General features: G+C 39.3%; 1 protein-coding gene across 6 annotated transcripts in view; it reads left to right on the top strand.

Moving 5' to 3' along the window:
• The window catches only part of SPTLC3 (serine palmitoyltransferase long chain base subunit 3), an 89,164-nt gene that overhangs the window by 15,104 nt on the left and 49,614 nt on the right, over positions 1-24,446 (top strand). For 4 of the 6 annotated variants that reach the window (XM_032103663.1, XM_032103665.1, XM_032103662.1 and 1 more), the window contains 2 exons: positions 22,109-22,300; positions 23,678-23,832. In XM_032103663.1, coding sequence (XP_031959554.1) covers positions 22,109-22,300; positions 23,678-23,832 — 347 coding nt within the window. Of the gene's footprint in view, positions 1-20,353; positions 20,437-22,108; positions 22,301-23,677; positions 23,833-24,446 lie in introns of those variants that run through there. The other 2 variants (XM_032103667.1, XM_032103666.1) reach the window with 2 other exon arrangements.

Raw genomic sequence — 24,446 nt, 5'->3', positions numbered from 1 at the left:
TGGAGTGTTTTACAGTTAAAGATACATGAATTCAGACAGATGACTAGAACATTCTGCGAGATACCTTTAGCACAAAACTGTGAGATGAAGAGCTGAATTTCCAGGGTAAATGCCATCTGTGTACACCCATGTCTTCAGAACAAAGTAACATTTAACCTGTTCTGGCCAGGTGTCTTTCTCCCACCTAAAGTATTTTGAATTTCTAGAACACCCAGTGTAGATGTAACACAGCAATGCCTTATCTGTTCTACTGATCATCTCAGGGGTTTTTGGAAGTCATTCAGCTGTATCCTTCATTCATTTGATCAAGCACAGGCATGTGCTCTGTCATTTCTTCCAAAAAATTTGGTCTTCTCCATCAGCCTACCAAGACGTGAGGATTTATTCACATAAAAAAGAAATATGGAAAGACAAATTCAAGATGCGGAGCTGAGGCTTGTAGCCATTTCAGCTGAGATAATGCTGCACTCTGCTTCCTCCAGGAATTTCCATTTGAGTTTCTGCTTCCCTGTTGCTGCTGCTGATTCATACGGCCTGAAGAGCTGCCATGCATCTCTCCCTGTGACTCACATGTAGCTATCTGAGACTTCACAGTCCAAAGCTGTCAGCCTTCATCTGGAATCACAGCAGCCAATTTGTATGTTCTTGAGCTTCGCGGGGCTGTTCTGCAGGAGAATCCCTCAATCTAGCTCTGAATTTCCATTTTCTGCCCATTTCTTGTGTTTCCACAAAACTCTGTTTGTCTTCTTAAAGGGACATTAGTTCCCCTGTCATCACCAGGTTGCACTTCCTGCAGGTAAAGGTAAGCTGCAGCCAAGTTCTTATGCACACTGTTGTGGGGGAGATCTGTTAAGATCAGCCACACTGCTGCCTGGAGAGAGCAGGGCACAGATGTTTCCACCCAGTCCTAGCAGCCATGTGTTAGTGACTGTAGTGATTTACATGAGACCTTGGAGGTCGGGGAATATAACTTGAGAAATAAATTTAAGACCACCTGTGGCTGTCACATTGTACCTCATTGTCAGCTGTTCCCTGAAAGAATCCCAGCCCTGTGATCCAATCAAATATATCTCCTGCTGACCAACCTCAAAACTTCAGGTGCTGCACAGATCCCAACACCAAACTACAAAACAATTTAAAGTGAACAAGATTTTTTGAAGGCATTTCATGGTTCAGGAAAGCATTTGAAAAATCATGTTTGCCCTTCTTTTTGAGATTGTATTCATGCAAGTTTCTGGTTTTGGGCTTTTGAACTTCCAGCAATCTCTTGACATCAGTCATGCTCACAGGGAACATTCTACTTTGGCACACAAATGTGTGTCTGCAAGTCTCCTGAAGTCATCTCTTCTTTATAAAAGGCTGTTTTAAAATTGCTCCTCTGTGCAATATTTTCCTTGCATCAGTGTTACATAAACAGGTTTTTTGTGCACATACGTGGGTGGTAAGATTGTCTGGGAGGTTCTATCAGATATCAGGATATGTTAATCTTGAAGGGGGAAATCTTCTTGGCTTTTGATTGTTCTATTTTGATCAGAAAGGAAAAGAAAACCTGTTCATACTGTTTGGATGCAGTCTCCATCCCTTTTCCTCTCTTCTAATCACAATCACCTTCCCCTGTGGGCCTTATCCTTGGTTCCTTTCTGCTTGCTTTAGGTTACAAAAAAACTCTTTGTGAAATAAGCCTTTAAGTATTGTATTGGTGCATCTGTGGGTAAATAAATAGTAAGGGGTGTTACAAAGCAGATTTTCATTTCTCTCTATGTACAGCCCAGTTTTATCGCAGGTTAGCAAATAAGAAATTACTTTAGCAAATAAGAAATTACTTTATCAAATAATCTGGGAAGAATGCCTCCTGGGCAAAACTTGTCTGTTATTACTTTTTGGCCCTCAATACATGTTTTAACAGTGTCTTTTCAAGTTAAACTCAGAACCTTTGCTTCTTAAATCTATTTCTTACTCATAACCAAGAAGGAAGTACAGATTCCAAATCAAAAATGTACGTTTGCCAAAAACAACACCTTTTGAAGAAAAAAGCTAGTATTTTTATTTCTCATGCTGTGATAAGTATGCTGTTGATATATGCCAAGTCTAATAGCTTTTTCTTAAAATCTGTTTTCAAGGGATAGAAAATGTATCAATTCCATAATTTGTGTCTATTTTCAGATGCATATTAATGGCACTGGTAGGTTGATGTGCGTAGTGTGAAATGTTGGATATTCTGTGAGCACTAGCGAGACTTGGCAAAATAATTACGAGGTTGTGTCCTGAGACAGGAGACTTGTGCTTTGTGAACTGAGGAGCAGCTTTAATAAAATCTGGCTTCACCTTGGGTTGAACCTTTTGTCCAAGAAGAGGTGTAATTTATTACCTCCCTGAAGAGGAATTAATTGACCTCCTTGCATCTCTTGCTCACCAGTGAAAGGTAAAGAAATAAAATTGTGCACACGATGACTGTCTTGAGCCAAAGATATTCAGGATCAAGAAGGGCTTCAGGAAGCATGTTTTTTTCTCCATGTGTCTACTGTAAGGATGAGGAGCTGAGCAGTCTGGCCCCTCGGTCCTCTAGCAGAGGATGTATTGTTAGCAGCAGCAGTTTTCAGCGTGAAGTAATGTCTGCAAGACCATTCCGCATCCCTCTGTGTACAATGTCTTCCCAAGCACACAAGTTCACCTGTCCCTTCCCAACAGGCTGTTCTCTGCCCTTCATTAGCGTCTTGCCTCTTGCCAAATTTCTATTGAGATGAGAGAAAACTCTTCTCTTTACTGTCTTTCTCTATAAGTGAAGCCCTGTCATCACCTCTTTGATTAGGTAAAGAAGTCACTGTGGGTTTTGCATTAGAAATCCATCTCTGGAGGTTATGCAAGAATGAAAGTCAACAGACACTCTGCTAGCAATAAACAAGACAGCACTACCAAGCATGACAGAACAAAAATGGAGCTCTGTCAGCTTCCATCTCATCCCCAACCCAAAGTATCCATTCATTTATGCCTTTGAAAATCTTGTATTAACTTCCTTATGGTTTCACCACAGCATAATTAAATCAAGCAAGTCAGAAGGTAAAAATTAGCTTTACCTATCAATAGGTAGAAAACATTTTAAAATTTGCAGAAATAAGGTATCATTAGCAGGTAATTTTATATCTGTGATTCAGTGTAACTGAAGACCTTTAGAATACTTGCATGTGGGCTAAGAATCACATGGGTATATTTAAGTAAATTGAAGCATGATTTCAATCTATTTTTTTTGGTATCATTATCAGAGACTTGGGCTTTTTTGACTGTTTCAATGTGTAGCTGCTGAGAAACAGTGTTGTAAGCTTGTGATATTGTTACAAAGATGTTAACATCTACAGGAAACAAAATTTCAATCAATGGCAAGTTATGCAGATTCTTAAAACATTGGGTAGGCCTATTTGTTTTTATTCCCCACCGAACACTTTATAGGTGTCCAAAATGTATGTGATTGGGGAACAGGAGTGTTACATGAGGGGAAAAAACCTACCTACATAGTCTGAGCTTTTAGCATGGTAGCATTATAAAATCTTGGCTGGTATCCTAAAGAAACAAAACTTATTTAGCGATACTATACTATCTGTCTGTCAACTCCTTAACAGCTTGTGAACTCGTGAACCGTTTTTGTATCATCCACTCCTTCCTTTAAGTAGGCTTTTGGGCACAGGAGAAAGGCCCAGCACCTTCCCTGCTGAAATAAGAGATGCTGCAGTGCGAACTGATTCCTCCAGTGACCTGGACAGTCTGCAGCAGAAAGGAGATTTGACCTATGTTCCAAATAAGAAAGAAGTTTCTGTCAGTGTGTTCCTTTATTTGACACCAAAGTCAGCAAACACAAGACACATATAAAAAAAACCCAGGATTTATTATTCCCAGAGCTCGCACGGCTCTGTTTACTTCTGCTCCAACTCATTTCTCCATGGTGTGGATCTTACCATTGCATTTCTATGGAATTTGTTTAGTCCATAAACTTTCTGACATAAAGACATTTTATTTTGGTCTCTACTTGTAAAATACTTGGTACACATATGATCAGTGTCCATTAAGGGTACCTTTATTCACAGGGATTTTTATCAAAGTCACCCAGTTTTTCAAATATCATTGATTTGTCATCAGTATTGTGTAAAGCAGTTGCCCTGCCTCTTGTTCTAGTTGATGCTACTAAGTCAGGATGGAGAAGTGTGCCTTGGTGGCATCTCTCATGGGACATTTCTGTTCTCCCAGTCTATCTACAGATGAAATTTGAGTTCATGTTAAATGTTAATGTTCTCCCGTAATTCAGTTCCTAACTCAGACATCAGTTCTTCATCCTTAGAGCAGTCTTATCCAAAGGGGAGCAGTTCCAAACTCATCATTGTCGTCTGCCTGGTGTTCCTCCTGTTCACAAGGGCCATGTTATTTCAGTTCACCTCCTGCTGATCAAGTACCTTGCCTGCTCAGTAACAGCATTCTAGTTGGAGCTGTATTTCAGGACATCAGCTTAAAGACAGAAATGCAAACCTCTCACTCTGTGACAGGTAATTTGTGTAAGCTCAGGCCAGAGGTTGATGCACAGGCATTTTAGAGGGCTTTGAATACTTCTTCCTTGAGATTAATATGAACATGATAAGAATATTTTATTTTTCAGAGCTACACACAGAATTACTTGAATAGTGTGGAAAGATTTTAAACAGCTTTTAACCAGATATCCAAGAAGGGTCATGCCTCTAAACTATAACTGGAAATAACTGGCAGAGGATGGTTTGAGGGTTCTTTAGTTTTCTTTTTTTATAGAGTGATTTTTTGCTGGAGAAGCTAATCAAAACATCTCTGCACTCTGTCACTTCTCAATAAGCAACCACCATGGTTGACTAACAATAATTTTTTTGCAGACTCCACTGTTTGCTGCTAATTCCTGTATTTCTTTTTTCCAGCCCTGTACATCTTCCTGGTTTATGGCTGCATTTCAAGGCTGCATTTAGTCACTGTTGCACAGTGTGTGGCATTCTTGGCTGTGCTACATCCCCACTTAGATGTGTGGCCAAAAATAAAAGAGACCTTTTCCACAGGATTCATGCAGGGTTTGCAATGCAGTATTTCAGCAGAGGTAACAGAGATGGGCATCAATCATCTGTAACAAATCATATTTGCCAACTATACTTTCTTGGAATAGGAAACAGCTTTATCTATGAGATTATGGTGATAAAAGGATTTACCAAGACTGATGATAAATCTTCTGACACAATTTCTTGAAACTTATGATAGAGGCAAATTAACTAGTGTTACTTTCTGTGCTATTGGAAAAAGGAATATTTTTCTTAACTTGAAGCAGATGCTGGAGTCTTGTTTCTTTATTAGCCTCATTCAGGCATGGGTAAAACGAGCAGACACACCTGTGCTTTATCTATTCACGTTTTCTGACAGATCATTGCAAAACTGAATAGGAGCTTGTGTCTTTCAGTCCATGTTGTTCAACATGTAAGATTTAGCAGAGCTCATAAACAAGTGTTTAAACAGTTGAGTAGGTAAGAACTTTAGCAGTGCATTGAAACATTTTGAGTTTTGAAAAGAGAATTCACTTGGGTGGAGGAGATGGAAGGAACAAGAAAATATATACACATGCAAGGCTTTGAAAGGGAAGGATGTCTCGAAAGCTGCCAGAAACAGGTCTTTATGTACGGATACTGGTCACTTTTGCATTATGAAAATTAATTCTCAAGCTATGGTGGATATCTAATTAACCTAATACTGGTTAGTTTCATATTAAGGGTGATCACCAGCTGGATACAAAGCTGCTTATGTCGTAAGCCAAGCAGGTTACAGCTATAAACAAACACTTTGTTTAGGTCCCACTTTCACATCTGAGAAAAACATACTTGGAAACGTGACATTCATGTCTGCAACAGTTTGTAATTATTCAGGTGTCAGTATCAGGGACAAGGAATCACAGTTGAACTGTTGTAACTCCTTCTCACTTGCAAGGCCAGGTCGGTGAAATCTGTGTTAGTGAAGGGACAAAGAGCTCTCTCCCAGGTGACGGCTGGCCAGGCGGGGTGGAAATGAGCGAGTGTGATAAAGCAGTGGTTGGACTGGAGAGTCTGGCTCGCTTGGTTGTCCCGAGCTGCTTTCAGCAGTGTTCAGCAGTGTGGTGGTGCTCGGGTGGAGTGAGGTGGAGCTGCCCCAGGGAGCGAAATGCGCTGTGAGAACTGGGTCAGGGCGTGCCGGGTGCGCTGGTGGTGCCGGCGTAGCCCGAGGCTACGGAGGGAAAGCCAAGAGGAGGTGAAAGGTGGATGGGTTGAGTCTGTAGCAGGTGATCCCAGCCAGGATGACGGCAAGGAACCAAAGGGAAGGGATGGTACAAGGAGGGGAAGATGGAGATCTGTAAGCAACTGCAGTCTTAAAGGGAGTTGATTTTCTTTTTTTTTTTTTTTTTTTTCATAAATAGCAAAGAAATAGGACTGGAAAGTGGATTGCTGCAGAATAATTTCACAGGTAACGTGTGTTGACTAGAGTGTAGTACTCAGAAATGAAATACTTTAGTGCTGACTGAATGTTTAGTTAAAACAGAAGCAGCAGAGGCTGCTACCACCAGCTCTATTCCATACTCCCATTAGGAAAATTCTAGCACAAGCTCTTTTGTAACTGCTTACAACACCTTTCTTCTGTTTTTCTGAGTCTGTAAGAGTGCTTTAATCCATTTTGTCATATGTCCCTCAAGGATATACTTAATTTTTTTTAAATTTTCTTGCTAGCTCCAAAATTGTAGTGTTTCTGGGGAAATGTGGTGTCCTCTGCAGCATGTCTCGTAAAATAGCAAAAGCACATTTGAGGGCTGTGTGGGACTGAAATGGATCTTAGGAAATGAGGACGGAATTCTAGGGGTTTGTGTAGGAATGCAAGACTTCCACATTATTCTTTTGAGATTTATAACACAGGAAAAAGTTGTTAGCACTTAACTCTACTTCACTACAGAGACAAAAGGACATATATGGAATTTCAAAATAATTCCACTAGGCTTTGCAAACTAAGTGGTCAGATTTTTGGAATGGCTCCCACAGAAAATAAAAATATTTCAAAATTCTGTGGTCTGTGATCTTTTCTCCTGACAGTGCAAGAATGCCTGCGTCAAATATTTTCCATTCCTGGCATGGATTTATTCCCCCAGAGGTTATGTTCTGTTTTAATGTAAATAATCTATACAGTGTGATGCACCTGAGTGAAGATACTTTAAAGATTTTACATTCCATTCCAGTCAAGACCTATGTGATAATCTGAACCTTAAGCATAATTGTCTTTCCTTTCTGTATCTTCCTGTATACCTTCACTGCACTGTCTGTTGCATTTTCAGTTCTCTTGGTGTAGGAGCCAATCTTCCTCCTTGGCTGATAGAATCCCAATTTGGACACTCCTCTACTTGTCCGGGCTTTTTAAATGAAATTCTAATCTATTCTGTTAATTAACAAATGGCAGGATACTGGATTTTACCCTGTGCTTTGGCTTACAGTGATTCTGTGAGAATAAAGCAGAAATGCATTGGTCAGGGCAGACCTTTAAGTAAACTACTCATACAGAATCTATGTTTTAGAACATTTGACATGAAAGGATATAATCTCTCTGCATGCTTTTCTCTGGCTCTTCCAAATTTGGCATAACGTTTTGCTGGTACCTTTCAGGGTCTCTCAGGCAAGCCAGTGCTTTTTACTGGACATTTCTGTATCATTTTCACACAGCAGCTCCAGTGGACATGGCTGTACTGAGCACTTGACTTAGTCGGAACTGCCTTTATCCAAAAGGAGAAGCCTTTCATTCATTTCTCTCGTGACTTAAAGCTAGAGATCATGGTGCACTTCAGGGATTGGGCTCTATAACAGGACAGGGACATGAACTGTCATCTCCTCCTGGGTGGATGCAGGCAAGGCTCACACCTGCCCACCCCTCTGACTGAGCTGACTGGATTCCAGAGCCGCTGCCTCTCACAGAGGGAAGGTACTGCCAGGGTGTCCTGTGTTCATAAAACAGCATCAGGCAGCAGTTCACAAACCTGCCAGCTCCTGTCCAGGCTGGGAGCCAGGAGCCCCTGTGTGTCACTGAGGCAAGACCGTGCCTCCAGGCACTGCAGACAGCACCTGCCACACGAACTGACTGACTGACTGTCAAACAAGGAGTGCAGCTGGGCAGCACAGGGCCCTGTGTGTGATCTCCTGCAGCCTGGATGGAAGCCCTGCTGCTTAAAGGGGGAAAGTAAAAGGCATTGTTGGGACTATCCAGACCTCCCATACTCAAGCAATTATTTAAACAGGTAATTCAAGCTAATTACATCGTTTAGCCTTTACAGCTGACAGTTCTGTTTTTCTGATAGCAAGATTGATCTTTTTTCCAAGTTTCTCTAGGGCCCTGGGGTGGTGCCAACAGCTGTGCTTCCAAGTACTGAGTTGTGCCTTCCTCGCAGCTCACAGTGCCTTAGCTGCATTCCCCATTGAGTGACCCCAGATTGTTCCTCATGAGTCCGTGCTGGGGGGCAGCTCCACCTGAGTTTTGTTCACGGGCTTCTACTTTATTTCTCCTAAGCAGAATGCAGACGAAAAATTATGGTGTAGGAACTGCAGGTAGTATTTTAGTGTACTTATTGTCTTCCAGCAGCTTTAAGAGATTAGATCTGATCCACGAAAATAAAGAAAAAAGATGGGTGGAAAAAGAGACAACAATACTATCTAGTATGAATTTGGTCCTCAGAGGGGGATATTCTTGAATTATGATGGTTGTTCTGCATGTCCTTCTTGCCATTCTTGATTTTGTATCAACTGATATTTTTCACACAGGCTGATGTTATTCCATTAGTCCATAAGGGAGCTGTCAGGATGGGCACATAAAATTTCTTAATTATGATTAATTTCATACTGAGTATGAGGGGAGTGCACAGCTTTCCCTGTGGACTGGGAAAGAATGTAAAATAAGGAATTATCAGAATATACTAATATTGTTTCAGAATTCACTGTAAAGCATTATGTCTGAAACATCTAAATACTTACCTACAGGAGTGTCTCCTTAGATCTTGTTAGGAGCTTCTGTCATGGGACCTCAAGTAGTTTGTTGGGGTTTTTTTCCCTATTGTAGCTGAACTTCATTCATTCTGTATTAACTGATTTCTACCATGGGACATGCTAGTGAGATCATTCTGCACATGTGGACATTTTTCACAAATAAATTATATTTTTCTCTGCTAGATGGTAGGCTGTAAGTATGTAGTTCATCCTCTCAGGGGAGTTCCTGGATGAACTAAAGTTGTCAGAACAAATTTGAGGCCCTCTCTCCACTGCAGTTGAGAGAGACACTGGCACCTTTTGTTGTTGCTCATTATTTGCCTCATTGCAGAAATACATTTGTAGCAGCCATTATAGAAGGGTACAACATTTGTCTTATGCTCAAGTTCGTATTTTTTGGGGGGTTCTTTTTCCAAATGAGGAGGAGTAGAGGTGAAACATGAGGTCTTCTGAAAAACGTTTATTTATCTTCTGCATGAAGGTTTACTGTTATTTGCTTATCATGTATAAGTTTAAACAGTAACTTCTTTTTTTCAGAAGTAGGAGACTACTAGTATTTTAAAATCTTTACATTTTAATGGGCTTTAAAACTATGTTTTTTACGTGAGCTTTCCTTTTGGATTGCGTTGACAAGAAGTCAGATTGGTGTCTAGGCATCTTCTGTTGCTCTAGAAACATATCAGGTAGCTCAGGAGAGTGTGTTCTTGATCAGAGCTTCAGCACATCCTTCTAGATGACCCTGCAGAGCCTTTGCTTTGCCAACTACTGTCACTTTGTCTCTGTACTTCCCAAATTTAGGAGCACAGGCACAGACGTCTGTACCAAAGTGTTATCCTAAGGAAAAGTCAAAGAAACCTTATTGTATCTTTCAGAGGGTTGATATACTAGAATGGTGATATGTAAAGATGTTAATGAGGTAAAGATAACAGGGGGGTTTTGTTTGTCCACAAAAGAGGGGAAAAAAATGTCTATATGGACTTTCTGTTACACAGATTTGTGAAATGTGCTGAACAGTTTTAGGTTTCCCAAACATCAACAGCTGCCTAGAGCCAGAGTAATATTAATTTTATTTTAATTTTAAGCAGAAAGTCTGTATACCTATTTCCTTCTTCCAGCACCTGTGATTCAGAGGTTCTCTCTATCTGCTTACATTTTACCCTCTGAAGATATGTTTCAGCTGTTTTTGCAGTTCTCAATCATTTCTGTTCCACATTTCATGTCATAGTGAGGTGAATATCAGGTAAGCAGAAAAATAGGACATGAGCCTTAAAAGTATTTTGAGATGTCATCTAGTCAGTTTCTGCAAGTCAGTTTTATCCAGGGCTGGTTTTCTGCTGGAATATCTTGAAGGCTGTTCTGCAGCCTCTCAGCTCATAAGATGTGCCACTCTGTTTTGGGGTTTCATTAAGACTGACAGCACTGCTTTCTGCTGTCCTCTGCTAGACAATGTTAGCTTTGACTTTACATGAAATGTCCCTACCGGTGGTTTATGTCCATCTTAAACACCTCCATTGCTCTAGATTCACATTTAACTGATTTTATCAGTACAAAGCTCCTTCTAATGTCTGGTTTAGATCACTTTGGCTGTGATTTAAGCACATTGATGCTTAATAGAGCACAGAGTACTCTCTTTCTTTTGCAGTTATCTTTTATATGTTTGAAGACTCTTAGGCTGCCAGTCATTAGAGTTTTCTCTTCTCTTTAAACTAGACAATTCTAATTCATTCATTCTTTCCTCATAACTTACTTGACAAGACTTTATGCTTCTTTCCCAGTTCCCTCCATCTGGTTCACATCTTCTTTCTCAAAAAGCAGTGTCTGAAGCTGGATGGACACTTCAGCTGAGACCTGCATTAGTACTGCTTAGTAGCTCTAGAATGGTTTGTCCTTTTGCCCTTAACATGAGTTTCTTAAGAGATAGCTGTTTTTTCTCTAACTCCTTCTACTTTTAACATTGCTTCCTAGAGCAATACCTGCTACTTCTGAATACAGTCATGCTCTTCTGAAATCTGTGATTTTGCTGTTCCATTTCCTACTTTTCCTAAGTCCCTTGATTTCTACCATTTTATCAGTATAAATGAAAACTTTGAGTTAATACACCTTAATGCGTCCTGAAATTACTTCCAAAGTGCAGCAATGTTTTAAGTATTGTCTTCCAATTTGCCCCATGGCAAAATGGGAGGAAATAATAATAGAGGTAAGGGAAAGACTTGTGAAATGCCTGTAAGCATTTTTTTCCATAAGCAGTGATTTTATGTTGTTACATATCCAGCATATTCTGCCACCCCTAAACATCCTAGCTTGCCTACCACATCCTTGCTTTCCAGGTGGGCAAGAGGCAGAATGTGCTGAACCTTGTTCAGACCTAACTAGAGGCTGGTTCATGGGTTATTACAGTTGTGCTTGTGTAATTCACTCCAAGAATGGCTAAAGAGCCAAGTTTTTGCTGCCTGTCCTTCAGTTCAGGGATTTGGATCCCTTTGCCTTATCAAGGTTACATTTTCCTGAAGCTTTTAGAAAATTTGATATCATGAAGGCCTCATCAGATCTGATGGAAATGCTCTGTGAGTTCAAAAGCTTTAGTAGAGGAGTACTTGCAGAGAGAGAAGTAACATGAGGGAGTAGGCCATTGCTTTCTTAAAAAAAAGTTAAGATTGTTCAAACCCAAAGGCTAATTCAATTGAATTTTTACTTTTTGCAGTGCATTTGAGGTGTCGTCCTTTGCTGAAACAACAAAACACTTCAGTCATCTCTTTCCCTCAGTTTTCTTGCACCTGATTTTTGTCTCTTGAATTTCTCGTGTGCTTCTTTTTCCTAACCCGTGTCTTTCCAGCCAAGAGCCACAGGCTCTAGGTAGACATTGACCCGCTGGTGAAAATCAGTACAAGGTGGGTTGAGGACTTCCCTTTTTGTCTGTGTCTAGACTGCTATAAAATCTGAGGAGAGCATTTATTTAAAGATGTTTCTGCAAACCTGGGTAGTTACAGAAGGTTCAGATGAGAGAAAGCTAGCACTTCTCATGCTCAGTGTTATGACTTAGATAATTACTGGAACAACTTATAAAGAGCATTTCAATGTAGAATGCACTCTTTTTTTAAAAAGCACTAATTTATTTCTAGATTCTTTTTTATTGATCTTTGAGCAATTGAAGTAAAATGAAATTTTTTGAGCTTTGATTGAATTAGTCAATTTAATAATAGTTAATTAACATAATAACAATTAAATAGCCATTAAGAAGTCATATAGGCCAAGATCATCTTTTCCAGTTGTACAAGGAAAAAATTGAAATTGGTGGGAAGAGGAGAGAGCCTCTTGCAGAGCTGCTGTTCCTGGAGGCATCCAGCTGTAAGTTTCTCGTAGGTATAGGTGTGGGCACTACTTAACCATGACAGATTGAAAATGCCTTTTCCTGGTAGTTTTCAAACAAAAAAAAAGCAGCTAAAGAAGGATGTTACTGCTCCTGTAGATTTTTAGGTGAAAAAAAGAAAAAGTAATTGGTTGTTGCTGGTTAAACGAAGTAGCTTCGCTGCATTAGGGCACAAGCTGGTGAATGTGGGTTACTCCAGACTGGGGTTCTCTGAAGACACTTTGATGATAGGTGGGTTGCAGCCCTCGTCATGTTGTGAAATTTAATGGTGCAGTGATTTGATCACAGGTACCAGCTGTGATGCTGGCTTTGGTATAGGGCAACTGACTTTAATTAGCCGTGGTCACTGCTGCCAAGTTGCCTAACGATTGGCTAAATGCATTTTTGTCTTCTTGCTTAAAACAGCTTCTATTGTGTTTGAAGGTGTCAAGCTATTCATTTTCTTGACACGTTGATAGGATGGGTATCTCCTTCACCTTCCTCGAAATCTTCTGTCCTACAAACCTATATGCTATGCCTTACCTGAACTTATCCTGATGTTTTTTCACCCTAGGGCTCTCTTTTGATGCTGAATTCTTATCCTAGCTCGGAGGTGGACCTTGTCTACCCAGACGATCATCTTCCTACTGAGTTTTTAATCCCCCTATCTGTCAAGCTAGCAGCCCAAATTTGATTGCCTCTTTCTCATCTGTTCATGAGAAATTCTGCTTTCCCCATTGGGGTTTTTTGTTGTGGAATTTCTTCTCTCTCTCTTTCCTCTCCATCTGTGGTATGCCAAGATATTTATATTTAAGTATTGTTTTAAAGTAGTTAATTACCTTGGAGGAGGTAGCATAAATCCAGCTAAACTGATTGCATTAACAAAATTGGCAACGACTTTCATCAGGTTTTTGAAATATAACAAGTTACTCCTTGCAATAATAGGAATGTCTTGGAAGGCACACAGTTTCAACTTAACTTGTGCATAACTCTCAGAATCATCAAAATAATGTGCAAATTATCCTAATGTTATGCAACTTCCAGGTAGGAAGTGTGAATACGTTTGTGCTCCTTTAACAAGGGATGTATTGTGACTTCCAGAAGTCTTTCTCCAAACTGCTGCTGTAATCTCAGGAACCAAGGATGGCCTGAGACCACCTCTAAAGGTTTAACACCTTAAGATTTAAGCTTGCAATGTATTTGGCATGATCCAGCATCCATGGCCACATCCATTCTGATAGGGAATGTGTGTGTCATTATTAAACTCATTATTAAAACGATGCAAAATCCTGGCCCTGTTTGAAGCTGTTTGTGCCATATAATGGGGAAGGGTCTGGGATCCAATGAGGATTCATTATGCTAGTTAGTGCAGAAGATGAAGCATTTTCTCCACAAGGGAATTTTGCATGGAGAGGAATTTGATGGCTAATTAAAACATTTTCTGGTGCAAAGTCACTGTGTAGGAAATATGTGGGAGTTGGTGGATTGCTTCATGTGGATATTTACTCAGAATCCACACTGGGCAAAATCAGTAGCAATCTGTTTAGTGCATCTTGAGAACTTTGCATTCAGCTACAGTCTTCATCCCAACGAACAATTTCGTATCAAAAATGTATGTGAGATACATAAGATTAATTTCTAAATGCTGGATCACTTCTGGAAGTAGTTTCCCATATTAGTAGATCATCACCAGTGATGTGCAGAAATTGGCAGCCTTTGAAGTGATACCACTTCATCATCATGTTGTTTGTTTGTTTATTTTTAAAGCCAAAGCCATAGGATTTGGATGATCAGGAGATACTGTGATGTGGCCAAGCAGTGTGAATCCTGTAATTTACCTTAAGCTTTGGAAATCATACCAAATTCTTGCTGCAACTTGACTCCACAAACTATGTCGGGATTGCTGTAACCTAGGTGTTTCATCCACTTCTCTCTGATCCCACATGCCTGGCTTTCTGCTCTGTAATTGCTGTAAGGTTAGGAGATACCTTCTGGTGTTTGTAAGTATCTCTCTGGGTAGTGAACTTCATGGTTTTGTCTCTAGTAATTTGAAATTACTAAGCTCCATCTTTGCCCTCATGCCTTCCTATTTATGCTGAGTCACTTTGAAGTTTCTGGGAGTAACAGCAGAATAACAGCTGTATAAGACAGTCATGTTACTTTTTCTTTCTACTGTTTCTTACTATTGCTTGAAATGTACAGATGTAAAGCCATTGGGAAAAGAGTTTGCTATGCAGTTGTTTTTGTCTCCCGTGTACTGTTTGATGTAAGTACCATAGTTATTTGGTATTGGGTAGTAGCTGTTATGGTTTATATTGCAGTTTATGAACCTTGAAGTTCAGAATTGTGTTTTCTACTATTTTTCTCCCCTTCATGAGATTGCATTTTCATGGTTTGCTCCTGGGATTTGTTCTGAGTCTGTGTGCATTAATCCAAGCTTCTGTGCTATAAAGAGTTATATATGGCTTTTCTTTTGGCAGACACTGTGGTGTGACCATTACCTGCTGAAAAATTGCACAAAGTAGACAGTCTCTGAATAGTTGAAATTAAACATTCATTGATGCTGGAGTGCATGTTGCTTGTAGTGTGTGCAGGGCTAAAATTTCTGATACATCAGATAAGGTACTTCTTAATATAAATACCTTAACAAAAACTTACGAAACTGAGATAAAAGGTGTACTTTCTGAGTTCATGTTTCTTCTTGTTTGGAACTCTTGCCGCTCTTGAATGTTCGTCCCCGACATTATAAATGAGTAAGTCTTCTGTATCCTCCCAACCTCCTAAGTTGCACTCAAAAGTATCATTTTAGCATCAGAGTAAAGTGTTAGTCTGAAAATTATATAGTATGTGTATTGTTTTCCTCGTTACATAACAGTATTTCACAGTATTTTTCTAATGTGTTTGTCATTCACATCTGTATTTTCATAATATTAGTGTCACAGTCAGCATTGCAGGACTTGTTTAGTTGATGCTGAAAGAATTGCTGCAAGATGAATATGTTGGAGTTTAGCTTGCGTTCAGCTGAAAAGATTATGCAAGTCTGGAAGGTGAAGATCCCATCTTTTCATATCGTTTTGGTGTTTGCCTGTAGTTGAAGAGAGGCTGCAAGTTTTCAGCCAGCAATTAGATGACAGTTGATTAAGAAATGAAAAGCCATTTCCTGGTGCTTGTGAAAAGTGTGGTGAAGACCCAATCTTCAAACAAACCTCAAGCAGCAGAACAAGCAGCATTTAATACTGTTTACAGGGAGTGAACTTTATAGAGTTTCTGAATTGTTAAATCCTGAATCTCTGGCAAGTTCAAGAGTACATGGTTTTCTAAGTTATTTTGAGGGTGTTTTATATTTCCTAAACCTTCTGGACGATCTTGGAGATTTTACTCTTAGTCCTTATTGACTGTATTACTACCAGGTGTATATTTTATTTGAAACTTCAGTAGAAATCAATAATCAGTCTAAACGAGGATTCTGCAGGCACACTACTGCGAGCTAAAGCTTTTTTGGCTTGGTTGCTACTTGCAGTTTGTTTTGTAGCCACTTTCTTGTGGCTTTGTTACATTGCGCGGGGCAGTGACCTTCGTTTTAGCACCTTCTAGACTTAAAAGTTTCACAACTATTTTTAATTGAAGTCTTGTCTTTATAGCTCAGTAATATATGAATTCCCTGAGTAGCCATTTTTGACTTACGGTTTAGAAACTTGAGCCCATAAGATATGAAATGTGTTGTTACAGAAAAGAAATCACACATTTAAAGTGAAGGATATCATTGCCAGTAAGTGAGGAGATTTATGAAGTAATCTAAATTTGTGACAATAGTATATTCATTACAGGGAACCTCTGCTTTCATAATTTCAATTTCCTTTTTTCTTCTCTCCTGGGAACTGCATGCAATCACCCAGATTCCTCCAGTGTCTAATGGATTCTGAAGTGATTTGGGGGAAAAGTAGTAATTGTGACAGTCATCCTGGTGGGTTTGCACAGAACCTGACAGTTTTATTTTTTGGGACCCAGCCCTCTGGTGACAGTGATCTATAGGAGACAGAATTGCTCACCAGTCGCTTCAAGTTGTGACTATCCAGTGGCAAGCTCCGAGTGGGATTCAGCTGGACCATACCCTTCCCTTGGCTGAAATGGAATCCTGTAGTATCCCATCTTCAGCTTCTGCTCCAGAAGGTTACAGGCCTCTGTAGATCCTGTTACTTGTTTATGTTATTAGTTATGTAGATACTTGTATTCTTCCCCATGTCTCTGTCTCACACATCCTAGGACATGTAAAATCATCTACATTTAGGGTCCTGTCCCAGATGCTCTTCAAATGCTGGGGAGGAAACACCTGTTTAGAACCAAACTGTCTACAAGCAATCAGATGTTGCATTAGCAATTATGTCTATTCTCCCATCAGTTTTTTGCTGTAAGAACACCCTGTCCTAATTTGCTTAAGATTTCACTGTCATCTTGTAGGTCTGTCAGATATTGAGCAAACATGGTTGTCACTTGGTTCACAGTTTTCAACACCTCTCTCTTCATATACATATCTGTAGGGAAGTATTAGGATCAGTCAGCTTGTATTGTTTTTTCATAGGTTGTATGCAACAACTTGATAAAATCTGATCCAGAAACACACATAAAGTTTCATCCACTTCTGGATCAGATTTGATTCCTAGCAGGGAACTTATATTTAAAGACTTTATTGTTCTCCCAGTAGTTTTATTTCAAAGATACACCTGTCTGCACCTCCTGCTGCTATAAGGACAATGGCCATAATAGCAGAAGAACATTTAATTAGTGCTTGTTGTCTCTGCAGAACAGACTTGCTTGTCAACATGAGTTCTTGGGTCTCTGGTTCCTTGATACAACTCCACTCACACGGGCTTACTCACACCTTGTGCCAGCATACATGGTTACCTCTTTGCTGGGGACTTGATCAGGGCCAGCACGCAGGGTTGGTACTGTGGCACCGTGTCTGTGCTGCTCAATTCTTCACTCTCCCCTCAATGCAAATCTGGCTCATGCCAATTAGCATGCCAATTAGCCAATTCCAAGGGCTGCAGGACCTAAATGCAATGAAAAATTATCTCCTAATTTTAATGGTAGTGTGAACAAATATTTAAGTATTATTAATGCTGTTGCATAGCTATCCTTTTTTTTCTTTGCTAATGCAAATATATTTTGTAACTATTCCTTGTAAAGGTGTTGCCAGAAGTGTTTAATAGACTTCAAGATGAGTTTACATTATTACTAGAGTAAGCTATTTTGATTAACATTGTGTGTCCCTTATATTCAGTATTTTATACTGACGTCCATTCTCATAGCACTCTGAGATTTGTTGTAAGAGTTGATTTCTCCATTTGAAAACCTGAAGGCATTTTGGAAGGGGTTCTTCATTAGGGGAGAGTTTTGAAATACTATGGCTAATTATAGAGAATGGGAATCTAAGAGTATTGTACATAAATCTGATTTTGCTGCATTGCCATCACTCCTGTTGACTTCCTTGGCATCAAAATCTTGCTGCAAGGAATTCTCTTGCTGCAGTATCTTACTGGAAACCAGTGAAGCAGAGGATCAACACACAAAAGTTGCCTGCCCTGATTGTGCTTGTGGTTTCCAAAAAGTTGATGAAATCTTAGATTTGTAAAACTCCTTGGTAAAACATCCATTCTCCTTGAATTTCGCCTATAGCCTTTCTGTGTCGCGTGCCTTTATGTTGCACCAGTAGCTTCCCTGCGTTTGTGCCTAGAAGGTAAACTTACTGTGTGGCAGGCCACTGAGAAACTATTTTGATTTGGAATGCCAACAGAATTTTTAAAACAGCCAGTAAATTGTGGATTAACACATCAGAAAGGGGTATTTACTCAAGATTTTTAAAGGAAGACAAAGTTGCTGAATAATTCTGGGCTGCTGCTTATGTTGGCCTTTTTGCCAGAGAAATTAGGGGTTACAAATAAACAATTTTTGAAAAGGTGACGAGGGAAATGCAGGGAGTTGAGTCCCCCAGGGACCACTCTTTGGACCTGCACTCTCTCGTATTTTCACCAATGGTGTGGAAAAAGGGACGAGGAGAAATAGGTGACAGTATGTATTGACAATACAGAATTCTTCAGGTTGCTGCAAAATTTGGTCTGAACAAGAAACTCTGCAGAAGTTTCTCATTGGTAGTGTGTATAATGTTGACGAAAGAGCAGAAAAAATTTCAGGTCACTAAATAAAAACCAAAGAATTAATTGGAATGGAAAATGGTCCCAAGAATGCGCAAATAGCAGTGTGCTCTAAATTTGGTATTTTTGCAACTGAGGAAGGATATGTGTAATCATAAGAGATGAAACTCTGAACTGTGGCAAGAAGGCAAATAGAATGTTAACAGTCTTTAAAAAGCAACAGAAAAGAAGACAAAGCATCATTTGCAGGTATATAAATCCATACTGTGCTCTCAAGTGCGGTATGCAATCCTAATTCATATCCTCTGTATCTCAGGAAGATTTTATTGAACTTTGCAGAGTGAATAGAAAGTCGAAAATTAAAATACAGAGTTTTTACATTTATTTTTGGGGGGTTTAAGTCCATGTTAGCACAAGGAGACTGGACTAGAGTTATATAGATTCAGATTCTTATAGGCTGGAAAGAGACAAGTGGAGAGGCAGAATTTATTTAGGTATAGAAAATTATGAGTTGTGTAACTGGCTGAGTAGGAAAGCTGAACAGACAAGAACAGTCAAAGTAGACTGTCGTGACACTGTCAGGTAATTTTATTATAGAAAAGGAAACAGATTTTTAAAAATGAAATGAATTATCAAAAGTCACAATTCATTTTCCCAACATATTTAGGTTCAAAAACGGTGAACACATGCACAGTTATCCCTGATGACTATTGTAGGTGATAACACACTATTAGAGTCATAAAATCTCAAAGCCACCAATTGCTGAAGTTGGGAGAATGTATATTTTTTTAGAATCTTTGGCCAATCAATTGCTGCAGTTGAAGGTATGGAGGAGAAAATGTACTGTCTTCTGCAGGTGTTATTACAGGTAATAAGACACTTGTGGGTGCACAGTTCAGCAGAGCACCCACTGGGTAATGGTGTAAGTAATGATCTCTGAGTCGTTTCAGCCATTTGTAGGAAATCTGCTGTGTTTGATTTCAATGCCAGTCAGAGTTGAATTAAATCACCCTTCACTGGATAGCTGCTGTTCTAAATGCACAGTCTCCAAATCCACCTCTTTCTTCTGAGATAAAACTTTATGTAACACAGAAAAAGCTGACAGTAATGTAGTGCAAAATGACTATTAAGCATTCATTCACTGACCAATTCAGCCAGTTTAGACTGGCTGAAATTGAACAGCCTCATGATGTTCAGTCAGTCACTCATGTACCCCATGCTTGGATCAGAAGTGCTGCACAAAAACATCCCCGCCACCACTCTCCCACTCTCCAGAAGCAGCAAATCCACTTGTTTTGGTTATTCTTTCTTGAGACTCTCTCTTTACTATTTTGTGGGACTCTGGGGGTGGATTAAATGCGCTTCGTTTTCCTCACTTTATTTTTTAGGCAAGATGTCACTGTGTTTTTTGAATTTGTTCTCCCAGCCTTGGACTAAGTGTATGAAGAATCTTGGTTTTTTTCCTTCATAGCCTGGAGAATGTGGGTCACATCTGTCTCTACATTCTTCATACTTCGTTACTGTCTATGCTCTTTACTCCCAGCTGTTTGTGTTAAGGACAGTGACAGCAGTTACATGGTAAATACATGTGTCATACCGACTGCATCAAATGGCACCTGCTGAAATGAGAGTTCCACAACAGCAGAGTTTTATTGTGGAAGAAGAGTGTTGCAATGCAAAAGTCTGATAGGAGCTTTCCCGTTCCTTTACCAATAAGGCTTATAGCAATTAAGTGTTTCTTAATAAAATCGATGAAGAGAAACATTGTAACTCTCTCCTCTGGCTCAGGTGCACTATCACATCATCACAGCCTGACGCCAATTGATTCAAGAGCATCAAGCTACAATGCCACTTGAATTTCCCATAGATGACCATAAATGTGCTCTTAGCCCATGGCAAATGTAAGGTAATAGGACTGAGCTTAATCCTGTCTGAAATATTTACTTTGTCTCATCACTGTGTGCACACAGCTGTTGTGACTCATGTGAAATTTGACTTGACCACGTATTTAACTCGTCCTCATAAAATGTTTTTCATGGCAAATAGGTTGCCCTAAAAGAGCAATTAGCTTGAGGTAGGTGTGCATGTGTGGCATTGCTTCAAAGGTGTCCCCTCTCATGGTGAGAGCCAGCCCTGCATTCTTTCTCCCTTGCAGGGCAATAAGTGTTTCCAAAGTCTAAATGTGTTTCTGTTCAGCCCAACCAATATTTTTTTCTTTTTTGGGTTTCCTTCACAGCCTTTCTATTTTCTCTTGTGGCCAACAATGCTTTTCTTTTTTTTTAATTTCTTTTTCTCCCAAAAACCCCTTGGGAATCCAGGATTGGACAGCAAGTTACAACAGAAATCTAAATCCTTTGAGGATAAAAACATTTTGATGCAGTATGAAGATCAATAATAATCTGTCCTTACAAGTATAATGAATTGGCAACTGTTCTTAATATGAATATGGTATTTCAGCTAGCTTCATTACATAACTAGGTAATCTACTCTGTTTAATTCATCCTTCCCACAGGCAGAACTGTATTAATGGTATTTCTTCATATGCTAGTAGTTTTGCTTTATAATATGTCAAAGTATATGTCTTGGGTATTTTGTTGGTTGGTTTTGGGGTTTTTTAAACAGGGCACTTTTTTTTCTGGACTGTGGTTTGTTAGTTTTGAATTAGAAAATTGGCTGTTACTAGACAGTAACTGTAAAGGCCATGATGTTTTGCAGAAATAAGGGAGTTACCACTCTTCCAAAGAATAATCTGATGAGCCTAGTGAATATTGCAACTGAAAAACTTAACTTCTTTAATTTGAAAATTGAAATCTTAATATGTTTTATTGAAAAAATATTTTGTCCACACACAGCTGTAAATTTCTAGAATTTGCTCACAATGGAATCACTAATTCTAACAAGCAAGGCTGTCTGTGTGTCTTCTGGGGTTTTTTTTTCCTTTTCTTTTGCTCTTCTCTATTTTGTTTTTAAGTACCCTTAGAATTATGGGAGAGGTCACTGAAAATGTAATTAAAAGCATTTGTGAAATCAGAAGAGAAATAGAAGGCCTGGATCATAACTGTTTTGGATACTTCGTCAGGTCTGGAGAACATTGTGGTATAAAGCTGCCCTGGTTTAGGCAGGATTTGTTTTATAAAGGTTAGTTGCTGCAATGGGTTACACAAGACTTCCAGAAGCAGTCAGGCACAGTGTAGGTGAGTTTTTAATGCTGCCCTTCCCTTTTTATAGCTCTGTCTTGCGAGACAGAGTATTGTGGTTTCCATTTAATCACCTTTGAAATAATTGTTCAATTGCACAATAATATATTGCCAACCTTTCATAAGTTTCACATGTTTCAAAATAGACAAGGGAGTGGTGTTGAAGACACCTGCAACTGAGGATATGAGAGGAGAGAAAATGGGAGATACTTGTAGTGGTCAGTAGCAGCTTCAGTGTTAAAGGTCCTCTTCTTCAGCTGATACAGTGTGAGGTCTGAAAGTCTCTCCTAATTAGAGAAAAAGATTTGCCCCAAGGTCTAAAGGTCTAAGTTTTGATGAGATGAAACATATTAATCAAAAGTTTCTGTTCTATTTTTTCAGAAGAATGGAGTATCAAACGGAACTCTCTACAAAAAAACATTTATTGAGCACTTTGAACAGGCACCAATGTATGTTGCAGTTTTTACTTTCGTGGGGTTTGCAGTGGGAACAATATTTGGCTACCTGCGAGATTTTATGAGAGCCTGGGGACTAGAAAAACGTAACATTGCTGCGGAGAGAGAACAACAAAAAGTATGTATGAAAAGGTCGTTATGTATCCACAGCTGAGTTTTCCCCTGCTTGCAAGTGATTTACAGTGACTTGTGGAAGTAACAAGGCAGACAACTTTCATTTTTGCAGAACGTTGCACAAGGGGTGAGAGGAGTGAACACACCCTGCAGTGGAGTTGTATGCATGTGTATGATTATGTACCTACATTTATGTAAAGTCGTGATTTTTACCCAGGCACATGTTCACCTTGTTTTGTAACAGTGCCATAATACTCTCAGCAAAACAGAATCTCAGTATTTGAGGTCAATCCACAGAAAAAGAAAACTCAGAAATGCCTTATTGTTAAATATATCATCTTTCCAAATCTCCTAAACCCTGATTTTCCTTTGTCCCATCTGGCTGTCTTATGTTGTCTTTCACAGCGAGGCAGTACTAACTTTGTTATAATTGCTGGCTTGTTTGCTGAACTGCTGGTCACAGAGCACTAAGGAGTCATGTCCCAGAACAAAGCTGATGTAGTCTGAATTCTTGTAACTCCCGAAATTTTTCATCCCACATAGTTCTAAGTGAAACTTGCACCTTTGCAAGATCAACAGCCTTCCAATTTTGTTTAGAATTTTTCGTTGCTCCTCCTCCTCTGTGCAGTTTGAGTCATCATTTATGGTAACACCTGGCATAACGAAGGAAAAACATGGAGAGTGTTACTGTTTCCCTTGCAAATAAAATTCCTGAAATTGTTTCCTGTTTTCAGTTTTCAAAGATGTGTGCATAACTTAATGAATATCATTTTCAATTCACTTCATGATTTAGCCATTTGTTGATTCCAGTTGTGCCACTTAAATTTTTTTGTCCTCACTATGGATTGCATGTTTATTTAATTCTCCCACGTATGTTAACTGCATGCCATGTTATTTTATCAGTTTATTGTATGCAGTGCCCAACATGGATATATTGCTGTTTCATATAAAGCTTTGTTTAAATTTAATTTCCAAGTAAAATCCTTAGATAGACACTAATTCTCAACCAAAAAAAATTGTCTTAACTGGATGTTTGCACCTCCAGGTCAGGCCAATAACGCCCAAATCCCATATGTTGGACTAGATTTAGTCTAATGTATCCAGCATTTCATGAAATGTAGTGAGTTGTTTATCCTACTTTTGCAATCTGCTCCATGTGTAGAAAAATGATCAATTTGAAACAATTGGTTTCTTTAAATGAAAGAATTTTGATTTTTTTACCATTTCCAACATTCAGGATATGTAGGGGGAATTAGACCAACTTGTGGCTGCTATAGCTCTGTTTACTGATGAATCAGTTTTTCCCTGTTAATAGGAATGAGTTGGGTACAGAAGCAGATATTTTCCCAGCAACATAACCCTGTGCATGTTTTCAAACCAGGACTTTGTGCCACTTTATCAAGATTTTGAGAACTTTTACACCAGAAACCTCTATTTGAGAATACGGGATAACTGGAATCGTCCAATTTGCAGTGTCCCTGGCCCACAGTTTGACCTCATGGAGCGCGTTACAGATGATTACAACTGGACATTTAGGTGAGTCATCTTACACTCTGCTGCTCTCAGCTTCATAAGCATACTCCTGATACCTCTGCAAAGCACAGAAAGTTCTGTCTAGATCCTTGTCTAGAATCCATCGGCATGCTTCTTTCTGCAGTCAGCACCATGCCGACAGTCTGATCCTTTTCATCTGAGTATTTGTTTGGAAATGCAGTATGGATTTCCAACTCTATTGCAAAAGGGTTTACAATCCAAAAATTTGGCTTGCAAGATTTTGTTTGGCTGTGTCAGCACAAGACTGCTCACACTCCATTTATAACAGACCTTGACTCAAAATATTACAACAAAATTTGTTTTATCCCTTGGTTAGGTTTTAAATCATAATACCTTGCATTGCATGAATGTGGCTTCTTGCCTTCATAGTGACTCTTTGGCAGTGGGTTTTAAGCAGATTACAGCTTGAAGGTTTTGGTGTATTGCAGCTGAATTAAGCAGCTATGGAAATTCACAGCATAGACAATGGGTAGGTTGGCTGTATTTGAGCTTACTGAGAACGCATCATAGTGTTTCCCGTATTTTCATCAAGTTTAAGCTCTCTGTCTGTGTGAGAACACCGATGACTTAATGGAAGCAGTTGACAATTTGCTTGA

Source organism: Corvus moneduloides, chromosome 3, assembly GCF_009650955.1.
Source record: "Corvus moneduloides isolate bCorMon1 chromosome 3, bCorMon1.pri, whole genome shotgun sequence".
Taxonomy (NCBI): domain Eukaryota; kingdom Metazoa; phylum Chordata; class Aves; order Passeriformes; family Corvidae; genus Corvus; species Corvus moneduloides.
Note: the sequence above shows the minus strand (reverse complement) of the source record. Positions and strands in the feature narration are given on the sequence as shown.